Raw genomic sequence first — 15,688 nt, forward strand, 5'->3', positions numbered from 1 at the left:
ACTAACATAGTTTGACAGTCTTATTTATGAGTGGAATAAAGAGCTCTATGTTACACCTGAAAATATAACAAATATGGGAGGTGACTGACAGAAGAGTAACAAATCCAAAAATTGAGGATTTGTCAAAAAATATCCTGCTAGCAGTTTGGAGAAGCAACAGCTGAAAGGCCCCTGCTGATCCTGAGTCTGATACTATATTTCAGGAAGAGATTGTTCTCCCTAATAACTAACATCAAATTTGATCTACTGACCTTTAGGTTTTGAATTCCTTTGTGTCCTATCTGCTCATACTTAGTATTTTTAACTGCATATTTTCATTGGCTTTATTCAAAGAGTTTGAAAGCAGTATGAATTTGATGGCCATCCCTTTGCCTTATGTTTTGTATCATGTTAAACCTTGACTTTGTTTGTAGCATTCTTTTACTCAAATAGTCTGTGTGGGTCTTCTAGCAATGTAGACATGATATGATCAAGCCCCGGTGAGGCGTTTCACATATATCTGGCGCTCTGCATTACACACAAAAAATACTTCAAGTATTTGAAGTGTTTTAACATAACACTGTTATGTGTGGTTGATGGTGTCTTCTCTCAGTAATGTCTCTGAAGCTGTGCGTAGGTGGAGACTTGAGCATGGGTAGCAAGAATATTATGGATGAGTCTGGAATAGGTGAGAGAAACTGAGAGTTTTGGTAATTCGGACACAGTCTGAAATTGGGAGGAAGAGCTGTGACTCTACAAGGACTGTAAGTGGCTAACAAAGACTATGAGCAAGAAGTGCTTTAAGACCATTGGGACATAACATAATAAATGTAGTGAAGGACTTGTGGAATGGTAATGGAGAGTATTAAGGCAGAAGGATTCAGGAGGCTCTTAATTTTGATCCTCCTGTGTTGGTCTATAGAGCTGTTGCAGCTGTTTCTAAAACGGAGAATAGGACTGGATGCGTGCTTTCTAGAAGCATCAGTTCTCTTACTGTGCTGCACTGGGATGGGATAATGCAGTTGAGGTGTTGCCCACATTAACCAAATGGACCTGTCAGTTGTTGAGCTGTAGAATCTGGGATGCTGTAAAATACTTCTTCAATGATAAGGACCACTGAACATTTTGTTTAATTTGTTGGTTTTGTTTTGTGTAACTGAGATCTGATCTGGAAAACATTTTCTTTATACTGCTATAATGCAGTTATTGGAGTGAAAAATTGCTTTCAGATCTCTAGCCCAAGACTACTCCTTTGAAAGCGTTTTCAAAACACTGGTACTTATGTATCCCAATGATTCCTGCTGTGGGCAGATTGGATTATACCAAGCCTAAAATTTTACCTTGTTCTTCTGATTATATTTTACAGAATCTGTGCAGAGGCATACCTGGCAGCTTCCTCTCCTTTTCTCTAAGTGTGAGGGCTTTTCTCATAGTAATGCATAAACTCTGTGTAAACCCTGTTATCAGGAGAGATGCAGTACAGTGTGAATGGAGTAGCTCTGAAGAAATTGCAGTGCCTTATACTTCTGTTTACTGAACAGTAATAATGGAGAGTGCTATAGCCTTTGCAGTATGTATCCTTAAATCTGCTTTTACTATTTCTGAATGATACAATGAAATAAACTATACACACAGTACTGTCAAATACAGAAGTAAAGAAACTAAAGGAATCATTTATCTGAAAGAGCAGTAAATATGTGTGCTTCTTATTAGAAAGTAGGTAGCTTTTAAAAAATTGGTTTAAAAATAATAGCGACACCTGAAATAGCTAGAGTTTGGACCTGCAGTCTTTCAGTGATTTGTAATCCTTAGTGACCCTATCCTCTCCCTTGTGAGTCTGGGAAATACCGTCATCCCGGCTATAGAAGCTATGAAACCTACTTAGGAAGCGAGACACAAACTTGGTGCGTTCCCTAAGATCACCCAGAATATCTGCGCAGAGCAGCAAATTGAAATAAGGATTCTCTTGGCCTGAGCTTGAGTCGTAATGATTAAATAGTCCTTTGGGCTCCAGTTCTAGCACTGCTGATATCTTCTCTATGATTCTTCCCCATTTTCAGGGGAGGTGAATGACTGAGATGGTGTGGGTAACTCTCAAACTGACAGACTTATTTAATGCTTGTAAAGCTTTTAATATTTTCTACCTGAGAACCTCACAAAGATTAAATTAGATGTTAGGATTTTACGGCCAAGTCAATATCTTAATACCATAATTGGATTTTTGTAAATGTGTTTTAGGTCTCCTATGTGATTAGAGATGAAGTGGAGAAGTATAACCGAAACGGGGTAAACGCACTTCAGCTGGATCCAGCACTAAATAGACTCTTCACAGCAGGCCGAGACTCTATTATAAGGATATGGAGTGTCAATCAGCACAAGGTAAGCCATGAGAGGTCTTAACCTACTTTTTTCCAAGTTATCATGCTAGTAAGCTGCCTACAGGTATACATCTGATACTGTTTTAACAGCTGCCAATTATTATGATAGGAAAATCATTTTGATATTGCTCGTACTGTGATATCTTACATGGCTGTATAGTTCTTTCACAAAAAGATTCTGGAATAGTGACTTCAAGTAACTCTGTATTAGGCAACTTTTGATCCGTTTGAAGGTGGAAGAAAATATCGCAACAGCATCTGATAGTCACAATCTTTTCCATTTGTGATGAGATGTTATAAAATTTTGTTTTTTTAATTTGCAGCAAGACCCTTATATAGCATCTATGGAACATCACACAGATTGGGTAAATGACATTGTGCTCTGCTGCAATGGTAAAACATGTAAGTACTTAATGTTTGAAAACTATAATATTCAGAAATTGTGTATAAGGGTGTATTATCTGCTGCTTTAACTATTTTCCATCTTAGCATGTAAAATTAATTTGTCATGTGTGTTGTAAATTTGAGAAATAGTGTAAGCAGATGTTTTAATGGAAATCTAGATGTGTATGTGAATGATTCTTTTAATCTTTTTGAAAAGCAAGTTGGAGTAGTACAAATACGCTTTAAAGTCATATATAAGCCATTAAAGTTTACTCTTTATTCTTTCCAATTTAGTGATATCTGCTTCTTCAGATACTACTGTTAAAGTGTGGAATGCACATAAGGGATTTTGCATGTCAACACTAAGGACACATAAGGTGAAAAACATTATCTGTAAATACTGTATGTTATCACTGACAGTCTTTTAAATATTAAGATGTAGACTTCAAATGGTTAATGTTGTTCATTCATGTTGTTATATTTACTTTATTGTAGGATTACGTGAAAGCCTTAGCATATGCAAAAGATAAAGAACTGGTAGCATCTGCCGGGCTGGACAGACAGATATTTCTCTGGGATGTAAATACTCTAACAGCACTGACTGCCTCAAATAACACCGTAACAAGTAGGTACCTAGGGAGGGGAGGCAAATGCAATGCATTTTGTTGAGTAGCATAATCTGAGAGATCAATTTAAAACTATAGATACCTGTTTCTGTGTGTACATAAAAAATGTGAAAGAAATTTTGAGGTGGTTTTAGTACGTAATCAGTCCATTTATTGTGTTATATAATAGCTGAAAACCTAGAGCAGCCAACAGTCATGGCATTTAGAATAGGTCTCTGAATATTTTCTCCTGAAATGCAATGTGCTGGTATTCTCTGAAACTTGACAGAGCTTCATCTTGAGAAGCTTTTTGCTCCTCAACTAACCCATTATAGAAATTTTCCCTTGGGTTACTTGTCAGTTCATTTTCTGTGTATTATAATTTGGGTTTGGTTTTTTTGTTTATATAGATGCTGCAAAAAAATGCAGTACAGCTCCTAAAGCAGAGGACTTGATACATTTATCAAATCTATCTGTCAGAAGAATGAAGTTACTAGATAAATCAGATTCAAACACATGCAGAGTAATACTTAGCACTAATTACATGTAAGGATAGCATATTAGTGAGATTTAACTCACTAGATACTAGAAGGCATGGGGAAACTCCATACTTTCTACTTATCAGGGTTAATCCTTAATGTCATCATCTTTTAGGAAGTGATCTGCCCTGCTTCTCTGTTCCAATAAAGGCATTATAGTAAACTACAAGACCTTTCCCCATAGAGCAATTCCAACACCACTTTCTTAGAATAGTCAGGATAGAGCTGATTAAGTTTCTCTTCTGGGAAGTATGACACCAGTCTTCAAGTTCACTTAGTTGTGATTGCTGGAGTGAATAACGTAAATCTGGGTCATCAGCATCCTAGTTTGTATTGGCTATTTTACGGTATATTTTTTCAGAAAGAGGTCTAGTTTGACCACTGTGTTTTGCTGCTTGTAGGTAGGCTGGAAAAGTAGTGTTCAAAGTGATTGATCTCTTTCATTTTATACTTAATGTTTGATACATGTTTAAACAGTAGCAGAGTCTCAGATGTATGCATTGGGAAAGAACATACCATCTTGCTACACTGCCACGCTTGAATTTTCTAAATAAGACTACTTGCTTCCTCATTCATAGGTTAGGAATGACTCAAGAAAAATCTGCAAAACTAAAATTTGGAATTGGCACAACACAGTTTGAAGAAATTTCAGGAATATGTGATTCTGTAAATGAGGCAGCCATATAGTTGTTTTGGTGTGGGGTTTTTTTAATTACTGTTTTGGCTAATTCTGAAAGGTGTGTTAATTTTATGGATTTGGTACCTTCTAAAACCAAAGGTGCATCTGGTGGGCAGAACTGTCAGTTTTGCATTGTTCTGTCTACAGGACTTTTTAATTTGAGTATAGCCTTATGCTGGCATGTCCGTAGCCTTCAAAAGAGAGATGGCTTCTAGTGAGCTGTGTTGCACTGCAGAAGAGTATTAAGATGGCACATGACTGCACATAACTAAATAGATTTAGCTTATATTTCCCACAACTTTTCTTTCATTGAAAGTAGAATTATTTTTATCACCAAACTTTGCTGATAACTGTAAGTTATGCTATCTTTTGGTTGAACAGGGAGTTTTTGGAGGAAGAATTTATTTGCTGGCTCACAGGAAAACTCGGTTGGGGGAGTGTGTGTGTGTGAGATTTCTTGAACACTGCAACAGTGATGCAGAACCTAAATGATTCAAGTGAATCATAAATGGGAGACAGGGAGTACTGAGGAGAGCTGATGCTTGTTTTGAGCCCAAGGTCAAATGGAAGTGGAGACATTGCCTCTAAGATGACAGAAATAAATTTGCATTTCTAGAGTTAGAACAGTAATGCTTCGTAAGGGGGAGAAAGAGGAAGTGGGGGAGCTGTTTTTGTTTCTTTCTAGTGCTCCCAACTAACAGTGTTTCTGTTGGGAAGAACACGGTGTATGTCCTTAAAGAAGCTGGTTTTCTTCAGTCCTTTCAAACAATATCGATTTTTTCAGAGTGCAAATGAAAATTGTTCTTGTGCATTAATTTTGTATCTGATTACAGGGAAGCAATGTACACATGCCAGCATTAAAAGGAAGCCTATTTTTAAAGAGTCAGTCAGCATAGCCATAATTTAAATTAAGTGGAGAGATTTTGGTTTTATGAGGTAGGCCCTTCCAGAAGAGGGTGGAGTCGAGCTTTGCTTTTGTTCTGGCAAAAATTTTGCTTCCGTACACTTAAGATTCACTCTTCTATTCCTGATGTCCAGCTTGTGATAACTCTGTACATTATCCTTTCATAAATTATTATGGTTGTTGAACAGTGTGCTAATCTTCAAGAGTTTTCAATTCTGCTTTTTGCCTTCAGCTATTGTCTGGGGACAGTGGAAGACTGTAACTTTATTTTGGCTACAAATAATAGATTTCATTTGAAAGTTTACATTTGGATAGCCATAGCTAGTAGTTAAGAGGACCCTGAAGTCAAGCTGCATAACTCTTCCACTGTGACAAAATGTTTATGATATTGGGTCACAAATACTGTGTTAGAAACTTATTTCCATAATATACATAAAGCATTCTATAAAGTTTCACATTTTTGCTAGCAACACAGTTTGTTGCTGTTCTCAGCCTTTCTGGCATACGGGTCGTATGGTTTTGAGGCTTGATGAAATGCCTGATGGTATTCTCTGAATAGATGATTTTCATTTGCTTTGTCTGTGCTTTTCCCATTTGAGGAACTGGTACTTTAATCTGTCCAAAAGTAGGTTAGGCTAGATGGTACAGAATTCCTCAACTCTTACATTAGTTGTGATGCTAGGAGTTGCCATATGGTTTTCACAAACACAGAGGTAGCATCCATGCTCAAGTAACACACTTCAGCACTGCAGTGTAACTTCAGTAATACATCTCTGCTGAACTAAGAGAAGAGCCTTTAAGATATAATGTAGAATTTTACTGCTGCTTAGCTTGGAAAAAAAATCTCTGTACTTAAATCCAAATGCTGTGTATTCTAAGATCACATAGAAGTATCATTCTCTAATAAAGTAGTTGAGAAGAACGAGAGTACCTTGATGGTTCTGGCACTGAATTGTGGTGTCAAAAGGGCACCAGGACTGTAATGACCATAAGTCTGAAGGGTTACTTTGTTTTTATGCAGCAGTAGATTAAGAATTGGGATGGGTTTTTCCTAGCAATATGCTGGCTATAGTCTTTTTTTTTTTTTTTTTTAAACAACTCTATATATGGGGTAGAGTGGCACTATTTTCATGGATGAAAGGGTATTAAAATACCCTAAAATACCATTTTTGAGTGAATAAGTATGTTTTTCAAAAGACATCATTAAAATTGAAAATGTAAATTTTATTTTGAAATAGCTTCTTCCCTGAGTGGGAACAAAGACTCTATCTACAGCCTTGCAATGAATCAAATGGGAACAGTTATTGTATCAGGGTCCACTGAAAAGGTAAGCAAAAATCTGGTAAGGCTCATTCCACTTCAGTTCCAAGTTTAGTATAAAGAGACAATTTTATTGATTTTTCAATGTCATGTCTGTACCAGCTTTTGTGTTTTTAATAGCGAGTGTAGACACTGTGGGAGCATAAGTGTAGGATCCAAATACCTGCCTCAATCTGAAGATGTGTATATATCCATATAGCTTTAATACACAGAAGAGACAATCAGATCATGTGTAACCCTCTCTCTATCAGAGATCATTACAATTCACCACAAGAGCTCTGGTTTTGGGGGCACATTACTCAGGTGATTATAAAAACTGAAGCAGTTGCCACAGGTAAGAAAAGTGGTGCCAGCAATTTTGTAAGACCCCTGCAGGAGGTGGGAAATGAAGTGAGGTAATGAAGTTCAGTGTTCCCAAGAGAGAGCCCATGCTCTTTGTTGTAAAGGAAGGTGAAACACCCTAAAGTCCCCTGCAAGTTGTTTTTTTACGTCAACTAACCTTGAGAGAATTTTACTTCCAAGTCAGTATAAAAATGAAAATAGGATACACCAGTGAAGCATCTGAGAGAATTCTCAGAATCTTTTTTTTTTTTTACCCACACCACACTATCCTGTTTCCAGTCACTTCCATTCTTTAATTTTTTAAGAAGACACAAAAAGCCAGAACAAATGAAATTAAAATCAAGCAAAGAAAATCACATCTGATTATTAGAGGTGCATAAGATCTAGTTATGTCTATCTTGTTCTAATGAAGTATGTTTTTGGCTATGGATGTCTGCCTGTTTGGAATAAGGGTCAGTTTATTTGGAAAGGCTTAATTTTCTATAGAGAAAATGCACTGGTGGGAAGAATCTTGTTAATGCCAGTTATCCAATGTCTATTTGTGTAGGTTCTAAGGGTGTGGGATCCGAGAACTTGTGCAAAACTAATGAAACTCAAAGGGCACACGGACAATGTAAAAGCTTTGTTGTTGAACAGAGATGGCACCCAGGTATGTGCTTTAACTTGAGACAAAGGCATTTTACAGAATGCAGAAATGTTATTAGTCTTTTTCAATATAATTATTTTATGTCATAGATTATAGAAGGTATCTTAACAAATATTTTACAGATATTTAGTGTTTAAGGGAGGGAGGCTGGTGGGTGAAAGCTCTGTTTTATTACATCTCCATCTAGGTGTGGAGGGGGTGGCTTACATAAAATGTCTGGAAATTGTGACTAGAGTTGTTAACTGCCAGGCTTTGTTTAGCACCATCTTAATGGAAAAATATAACCATAAGAATTATGAAAGCTCTTTATGGAAAAAAATATTTTTAAAAGATTTAAATACCTGCTTGATTTTAAGTATGATGGTTGTCGCTCAGTGTCTTTCAGGCAGCTCTGATGGGACTATCCGCCTGTGGTCCCTTGGGCAGCAGAGATGTATAGCCACATATCGAGTCCATGATGAAGGTGTTTGGGCTCTGCAGGTCAATGAAGCCTTCACTCATGTTTATTCAGGAGGAAGAGACAGGAAGATTTATTGTACAGATTTACGAAATCCTGATATCCGTGTACTTATCTGTGAAGAAAAGGCACCAGTTCTTAAGGTAATTGAGTGTAATTCAGAGAATCAGAGCATGGCTGAGGTTGGAAGTGACCTCTGGAGGTCATCTGGTCCACCCCCCCGCTCAAGCAGGGCCACCTACAGCTGATTGCCCAGGACCGTGTCCAGATGGCTTTTGAATATCTTAATGGAGGCTTCGCAACTTCTCTGGGCAACCTGTTCCAGTGCTCAGTCACCCTCACAGTATAAACGTGTAATTGTATTGCATGTTGTCTAATAAAATAGTGGTTTGAGGTAGAAGTTGATAGAAGAATGTGTATTGGGTAACAAGTGTTTACTATACCACATCTTCAGTGTATTGACTTTGTCTCCTAAATAACATCTGAAACTTCATTGTCTGAAGAAGATAAATGCCTGGCAGCTACTTAAAATATGCAAATTCAAATATTACTGAAATTGAATATGCTTCAGACATGAAAAGTTGTTTTTACCAGACTCTAGTACAGTCTTAAGAAACTAAGCTGGCATTGCCAAGGCTTTAGACATAAATGGATGTTTTTTAGCAGCAATGTGTATGCACAGGACTGTGTTAGAATATGTTGCATACTCATGGGAACCAGGACTAAAATTTATTGTTGGTTTTTTGAACACCTAAACATGATGCTTTCTTAACTGGAGAAAACTGCATGCACAAGTTTGAGTCTTTCAAAGAGACTGCTTTGGGGATTTTTTTTGCTGTCTGTAACTCTAGATGATATGGCCTTGGAACACATAGGTGTATAAGGAGTGTGTGATTGAAACAGATACCAGTATATAAGCAATCTGGCTTTCCTTGTGGCTGAACTCTGGCTTAGTATGTTCAGGTAATATCCTGGATATATTAATGTAGTTTTAAAAAAGTCAGAATCTGAGAAATTTCAGTTCAAAATGGAAAATGAAAGCTATGGTCAGCTGTACAAAGATCAGAAGGGGTCTCTAATATCTTAGCTACAGTGATTCATTTATCATCCAAGAAGTGTAACAGCAGAGCCAAATGTATAAAGTTATGCTTTTTAATTAGTACAGAACTTCCTTTGTTCTCTTTTTAAACATGTGAAGTATCTGAATGCAAAGTAATTCAGAAAATATTGTACTTTGAGAAACATCCAAATATGGAAGCAGGTCTACACAGAGCAAATATTGAGCAAAGGAAAATTAAGTTAAGCACGCCTAAAAGTACCTGTGGTTTCATTTTTTAGATGGAACTTGACAGATCAGCTGATCCTCCTCCAGCACTTTGGGTTGCAACAACCAAATCCTCTGTGAATAAATGGGTAAGTGATACATCTTACACACTGTGAATTCAATTAAAAGGTCATAGGATTTGCAGTCTTGGTTTGGGAGCTGTTGGACTGTTGCTTGCAATTTGACTGTGACTTGCTATGATCTGTAAGCTTTCTTTAAAAAAAATCATGAAATGCTAATATTGAAATTGATCAAAAGACATTAAGCTTTTAATTACTTTGCTATCTATTTATGCTGCTTCTGGAAATAAATTATCTTACTCGGAACTGGACAGTTAACATCTAAATAGCAGCATAAACTGGCAGTTGTTACAGGTGAAAAGCAAAGTTTATAAATTATTATGAATGTGTCATTATTTTGTTTCTTTCTTTAGACTTTGAAGGGAATTCATAATTTTAGAGCATCTGGAGATTATGATAATGATTGTACCAATCCCATACCACCCCTGTGTACACAGCCTGACCAGGTTATAAAAGGTAAACAGCTGTTTTCCAGAGTACCTTATAAAATCTGTTATTATTAGCAGAAAAGGTAGATCTTTAAGACTGGCTCAAGTTTTTAGGTACTTGATATTAGGATTTCAAGCAAAACAAAGACAACGTGTTTATCATCTGTCCAGTGTTAGTTACAGTTAAAATAGTGTTTAAACCTTGGTGCTATCCAAGCATTACGTAAAACAGTGAAACCAAAGAACAGTCACATATGTCGTGTTATACAGTTTAATGTAATGTTAGAAAAAAAAAAGAAAAAAAAAAATCACTGTAGTGACCTTAATTCTTGTTTGTTTGCTAGGGGGTGCTAGTATTATTCAGTGCCACATTCTTAACGACAAGAGACACATATTAACCAAAGACACAAATAATAATGTGGCATACTGGGATGTCTTGAAGGTAAGTATATAATTTTGGATTAAGCGTCTACTGTTGGATGATTAATTATTTTGTACGTTTTTATATATATATTATTTTTTTTAGTACATGAGGTTCCTATAGTAGAAAGCAAGTTATCTTTCTGTCGGAAGACATAATGCAAAGATTGCTTTCTGAAAGGGGAGGGGGCATTTCTGAGCTTTTCTGCATATTTGCCTGACATGAGGCTGACAGATATGTTCATTCACATGAATTCAGTGAAGTATCAACATCTTCATTCACCTGAAATTCAGACCCTTGAATTCTTTCCTGGAAATAGTAATGTTTGTTTTGGTTGGGTTTTGTTTCAAAGAGGGCTTGTAGAGGTCCATGGGCATGTCTGCCCAATGCGGTATGGAATAGCATAAGAAAGCTTAGCCTGCAAAAGGGAAGCCTGTGCTTCAGGTCCTGCTACAAACCCACAGATCCCAAGCAAGTGTGCTGACTAGTAGTCTGTGGATTATTCTGGGAGCGTGAACTTGCCATGTCCATTGTTAGTTGGCAAGATAGCAGCCAGGAAGGCGGAACTGGAAGGAAAGTTAGCAGATGGAAGCATGGCTCCTGCCTAGTGTTACTTGCTCCTGTGAGAGGAGAGACACTTGGCATGGCATTTCTTTATCTTGCTTTACCCAATGTTTGGTCAGAGGAGAGGGAAAAGAGTGCAAAGAGAAAGAACTGGAATGTCAGATCAGTGAAATGGTCAGCAATTTCTTCTCTTGCAAAACCCTGTTTGAAATTCTAAATCTTTTTGTCATGTTGAACTATGCAGTGCTCCAGCCAAGACTCAGTAATGAAGGAAAGCTTGCTCAACTAACTTACTGAGTTGCTGACTGAAGTGAGAAAGAAGGGAATTAAGTTGGAGAATGTAGATTTGTACTAAAAATTATCTAAATTACTTTTCTGGAAAAGTGAATAGCTTTTCTTTAAGTTTACAGTTGGTATGTATTTAAGTACAATGTTGTATCTCAGGACCAAAGTCAAATGCTAATGTTAATTTGTACCTTCAATTCTTTTTCTCTTTTGTTAGTAAGGGTTTCAGAAACATCTCTTAGATATGTTTAAATACATATTCACTTTAGAGATGGGGTTGCTTGCCAGGTCAAAGTGTCATCTTATGAGTAGGATCACTGGACTCTAAGGCTGAGACTCTTTATTGAGGATACTGGAAGAAAAGAGAGAGATTTTCTTACCTGTGACTACACCCTTCAGTCTTTGCTTCCTGTAACTTTTCCTGGATTTTGAGGAAATAAGTCTTGCAAGGTTACAATCCTTAAGAGTTTGCTTAAAGCATGTGTTTCAGGTTTCAGGATGACTGCAAGTGGATTACAAGAATTTGGATGTTAACAGACTTACTTGAGGAACTTCAAAAATAAAAGTATAAAATAAAACAGATAGGTAAACTAAAACAGGAAAAAAGAATCTGCACACAAATTCATTCACTGCTGTTCCCGTTGCAGTAGTTGAGCTGAATTTGTTGCTAGATTTGCAACCAATATTGGTGTTTGATGGAGAGTTGTACTGAAATATTGATACTGATGTGGAGGAGAATGACAGAGGATGCTAGAAGACAGCTTTCTACTCGGTGATAGGGAAAATGTTTTTTGTTAATGTGAAGTAGTACTTCCATACCTCTCCACTGGCTTGATGCCACTACCTCAGAAATAAATAATAAATAAAAAACCAAAATTAATTAGCAGATTAACTGTTGTTCCATTTTTTGAGCAAAATTTGAACCTTTAACTTGTGTGTTTCTGGACTACAGTACTCATGGACAGATGGTAAGTCATAATCATTCCAAATGTATATAAAAGTCACGTAAAAGATTTGAGGTGTTGATATGACTCAATACTCAGAATTTAAAAACTTGTGTATTTCTTTTGGTGTACAGGCATGTAAAGTTGAAGACCTTGGGAAAGTAGATTTTGAAGAGGAAATTAAGAAGAGATTTAAAATGGTGTATGTGCCAAACTGGTTCTCAGTAGACTTGAAAACTGGGGTGAGATACAACTCCTAAATCTGTTGTTTTAATGTCATGTTTCTTATACTGTTTGTTCACAAAGGTTTTACTGTGTTACAAGTTTTGAAGCACAATCATCATTTATCTGATGGGTTAGATTTATTTTGAAGCAAACCAGCAAATTTTACCTCCGTTCTTAATAATCTGAAGAACAGATTTTTATTTTTATTTTCTCATGTTATGGTCAGTTTAAATCCATCAATACCAGTTATGAATTAATACAGTTTGGTAAACAATGTGTGCTATCATGCATTTAGAAATTCTTTGTTTTGTGTTCCCAGCTAAGTATGAACAAAATAAATTTATAGACTTGTTTAATACAAAACAACTATTGCGTTCCTCTTCCTGATGGTCTTTTTCCAACAGATGTTGACAATTACTTTGGATGAAAGTGACTGCTTTGCAGCGTGGGTTTCAGCAAAGGATGCTGGATTTAGCAGTCCAGATGGTTCTGATCCAAAATGTAAGTTTTAACTAGTATTAGTGTTTTATTGAGACAAAAAAGCAGAATAAATTCCAGTGTTTATGTTTCAAAGTATTCCAGTGCCACACATGTCAGCAGCTGGTTGGATTTTAGGGCTTCTTTTCTTGAGACTAAATTCTGCAGAGAATTCTCCAATGAGAATGCTTCTTTTTTTTTTTCTTCTTTTTTTCTTTTTTTCTTTTTTTTCTTTTTTCTTTTTTTTCTTTTTTTTTCTCTTTTTTCTTTTTTTTTCTTTTTTCTTTTTTTTTTTCTTTTTTTTTTTTTTCTTTTTTTTCCGAAACATTTCAATCATGTTCAGGTCTTCTATTTAAATCGGTTTTAAACCTTCAAGAAGCAAAAGGGGCAAAGTAATATTCCTAAACTTGGAACTGTTGCCTAATCTAGAGAATGGTAAAGCATGTGAGTGATCCAACAGCAGTGCTTCTAAAATCAGCTTTTTCTGAAAGATGGTAATATATAGCTCTGAGATTGTGATAAGCAGATTTCTGTGCCCATAAATAGTTTGTTTTGGGAACAGAACTACTCAAACTTGGGAAGGTTTTCAGCTATGAATCAAATGTAGAAAATTATGATGCCAACACTTTTTTGTAACTGAAGTTCTACCTCGCTATGTCTTGACAGTAAATCTTGGAGGGCTTCTGCTACAAGCACTTCTGGAGTATTGGCCTAGAACACATATCAATCCAATGGACGAAGAAGAAAATGAAATGAATCATGGTTAGTATTTTAATATTTTCATTTTTTAGGATTTGTTCATACATTCTGTTTGTTTATATTTCTGTTTCTTTAACAGATACAACTTGACTTGCTGTCTTATAGCTGTCTCTGCATGCATTATAAACGAATGGTTTTTAATCCTTTTAAATTTGCTTTACACCAGAATTTGCTGAGTGGCTTTCTTCTGAAAGATCAGCAAGAATCTTAAGAACTCTAGTCTGTAAAAAAAGTAGGTGAATAGATGATTCTGAAGTTACAGAAATGTGGTGCCTTGCTGAAAAACAATTACTGGCAAAACTAAGGCTTGACTTAGAAAAGAAACAGCCTAGATAATGACAGCAAAGAACAATAGTTCAGTTATTCAACATTAGCCAGTATTCTCTTGACATCTTGCTTCTAGGTATGATGAACAATATAAAATAAAGATCTATTGGAAAAAAATACATTCAGTAGATATTAGAATAATACGTGGGGTAGGTCTGTACAAAACCACCTTAAAGAGTGGTGGTTTAAGGTAAAAATGCTAAGTCTAATCAGGCATGAGATAAAAAGCACAGCTATGTAAAATGTAAGATAGTGGCTGAATTTGGCAGAATAAAAGAGACTGTATAATTCCTAAGTTTGAAATTAATTCAACCCTATGCTGGTTTTGGCAGAGTTGACTGAAAAGTCTTGTCTTTGGCTATTAAGAAATTACTTTCTACAGATAATGCAATTAAGAAAACTGTAAGTTCAGCAATATCTTGCCATTTTGTGACAGATTGTGCCAAGAGTTAGCTACTCTCTTCTTTCAAAAATTATCTTCATGGAGGGTTGCAGCACTTCACAGGCTCTTCTGGATAAAGTTGCTGATTCTCATGCTTTTGCATATTGGCAGTCTACAGCTTGAGAGCCAGACAATATATGAAAAGTATAGCTCGCAGGCCTTTGTATTGTTGCAACACTGATGGTGCGCTATTTCTGTGAATAGTTGTGGATTAGTGGAATGTTTAGAATATTCGCCACAGAATCAGTCTTCATTTTCCCTTCCAAAAGTAACAATTAAGAAACTGACACTGAACAGTGACTTAAGAAGATAAAGTGTACCTCTTGGACACTGAAATTTGTGTACAGAGACCAGAACTTAAATATGCATATATAGAATCATAGAATCATTTAGGTTGGAAAAGGCCTTTAAGATCATCGAGTCCAGCCATCAACCATGCCCACTAAACCATGTTCTGAAGTGCCTTGTCTACGTGCTTTTTGAATACCTCCAGGGATGGTGACTCCACCACTTCCCTGGGAAGCCTGTTCCAATGCCTGACAACCCTTTCAGTAAAGAAATTTTTCCTAATATTCAATCCAAACCTCCCCTGGCGCAACTTGAGGCCATCTTCTCTTGTCCTATTGCTTGTTACTTGGGAGAAGAGACTGACCCCCACCTCACTACACCCTCCTTTCAGGTAGCTGTAGAGAGCGATCAGGTCTCCCCTCAGCCTGCTTTTCTCCCGGCTAAACAACCCCAGTTCCCTCAGCCACTCCTCATAAGACTTGTGCTCCAGGCCCCTCACCAGCTTGGTTGCCCTTCTCTGGACACACTCCAGCACCTCCATGTCTTTCCTGTAGCGAGGGGCCCAAAACTGAACACAGGACTCGAGGTGCAGCCTCACCAGTGCCGAGTACAGGGGGACAACCACTTCCCTAGTCCTTCTGGCCACACTGTTTCTGACATAAGCCAGGATGCTGTTGGCCTTCTTGGCCACCTGGGCACAACACTGGTCACGTTCAGCCAGCTGTCAGCCAGCACCCCCAGGTTCTTTTCTTCTAGGCAGCTTTCCAGCCACTCTTCCCCAAGCCTGTAGCGCTGCATGGGGTTGTTGTGACCCAAGTGCAGGACCTGGCGCTTGGCCTTGTTGAACTTCATACCATTGGCCTCGGCCCATCGATCCAGCCTGTCCAGATC

At 37.1% G+C, this 15,688-nt stretch overlaps 1 protein-coding gene across 1 annotated transcript in view; it reads left to right on the top strand.

Annotated features, from left to right (window-relative positions):
* Nucleotides 1-15,688, top strand: part of WDR48 (WD repeat domain 48) — a 29,708-nt gene that overhangs the window by 6,022 nt on the left and 7,998 nt on the right. Inside the window, exons 2-14 of the mRNA XM_069778267.1 lie at nt 2,218-2,358; nt 2,681-2,759; nt 3,036-3,118; nt 3,237-3,366; nt 6,707-6,795; nt 7,678-7,779; nt 8,152-8,376; nt 9,572-9,646; nt 9,991-10,093; nt 10,410-10,507; nt 12,414-12,521; nt 12,909-13,005; nt 13,648-13,743. Coding sequence (XP_069634368.1) covers nt 2,218-2,358; nt 2,681-2,759; nt 3,036-3,118; nt 3,237-3,366; nt 6,707-6,795; nt 7,678-7,779; nt 8,152-8,376; nt 9,572-9,646; nt 9,991-10,093; nt 10,410-10,507; nt 12,414-12,521; nt 12,909-13,005; nt 13,648-13,743 — 1,426 coding nt within the window. The remainder of the gene's footprint in view (nt 1-2,217; nt 2,359-2,680; nt 2,760-3,035; nt 3,119-3,236; nt 3,367-6,706; nt 6,796-7,677; nt 7,780-8,151; nt 8,377-9,571; nt 9,647-9,990; nt 10,094-10,409; nt 10,508-12,413; nt 12,522-12,908; nt 13,006-13,647; nt 13,744-15,688) is intronic.

Source organism: Haliaeetus albicilla, chromosome 2 (genome assembly GCF_947461875.1).
Source record: "Haliaeetus albicilla chromosome 2, bHalAlb1.1, whole genome shotgun sequence".
Taxonomy (NCBI): Eukaryota; Metazoa; Chordata; class Aves; order Accipitriformes; family Accipitridae; genus Haliaeetus; species Haliaeetus albicilla.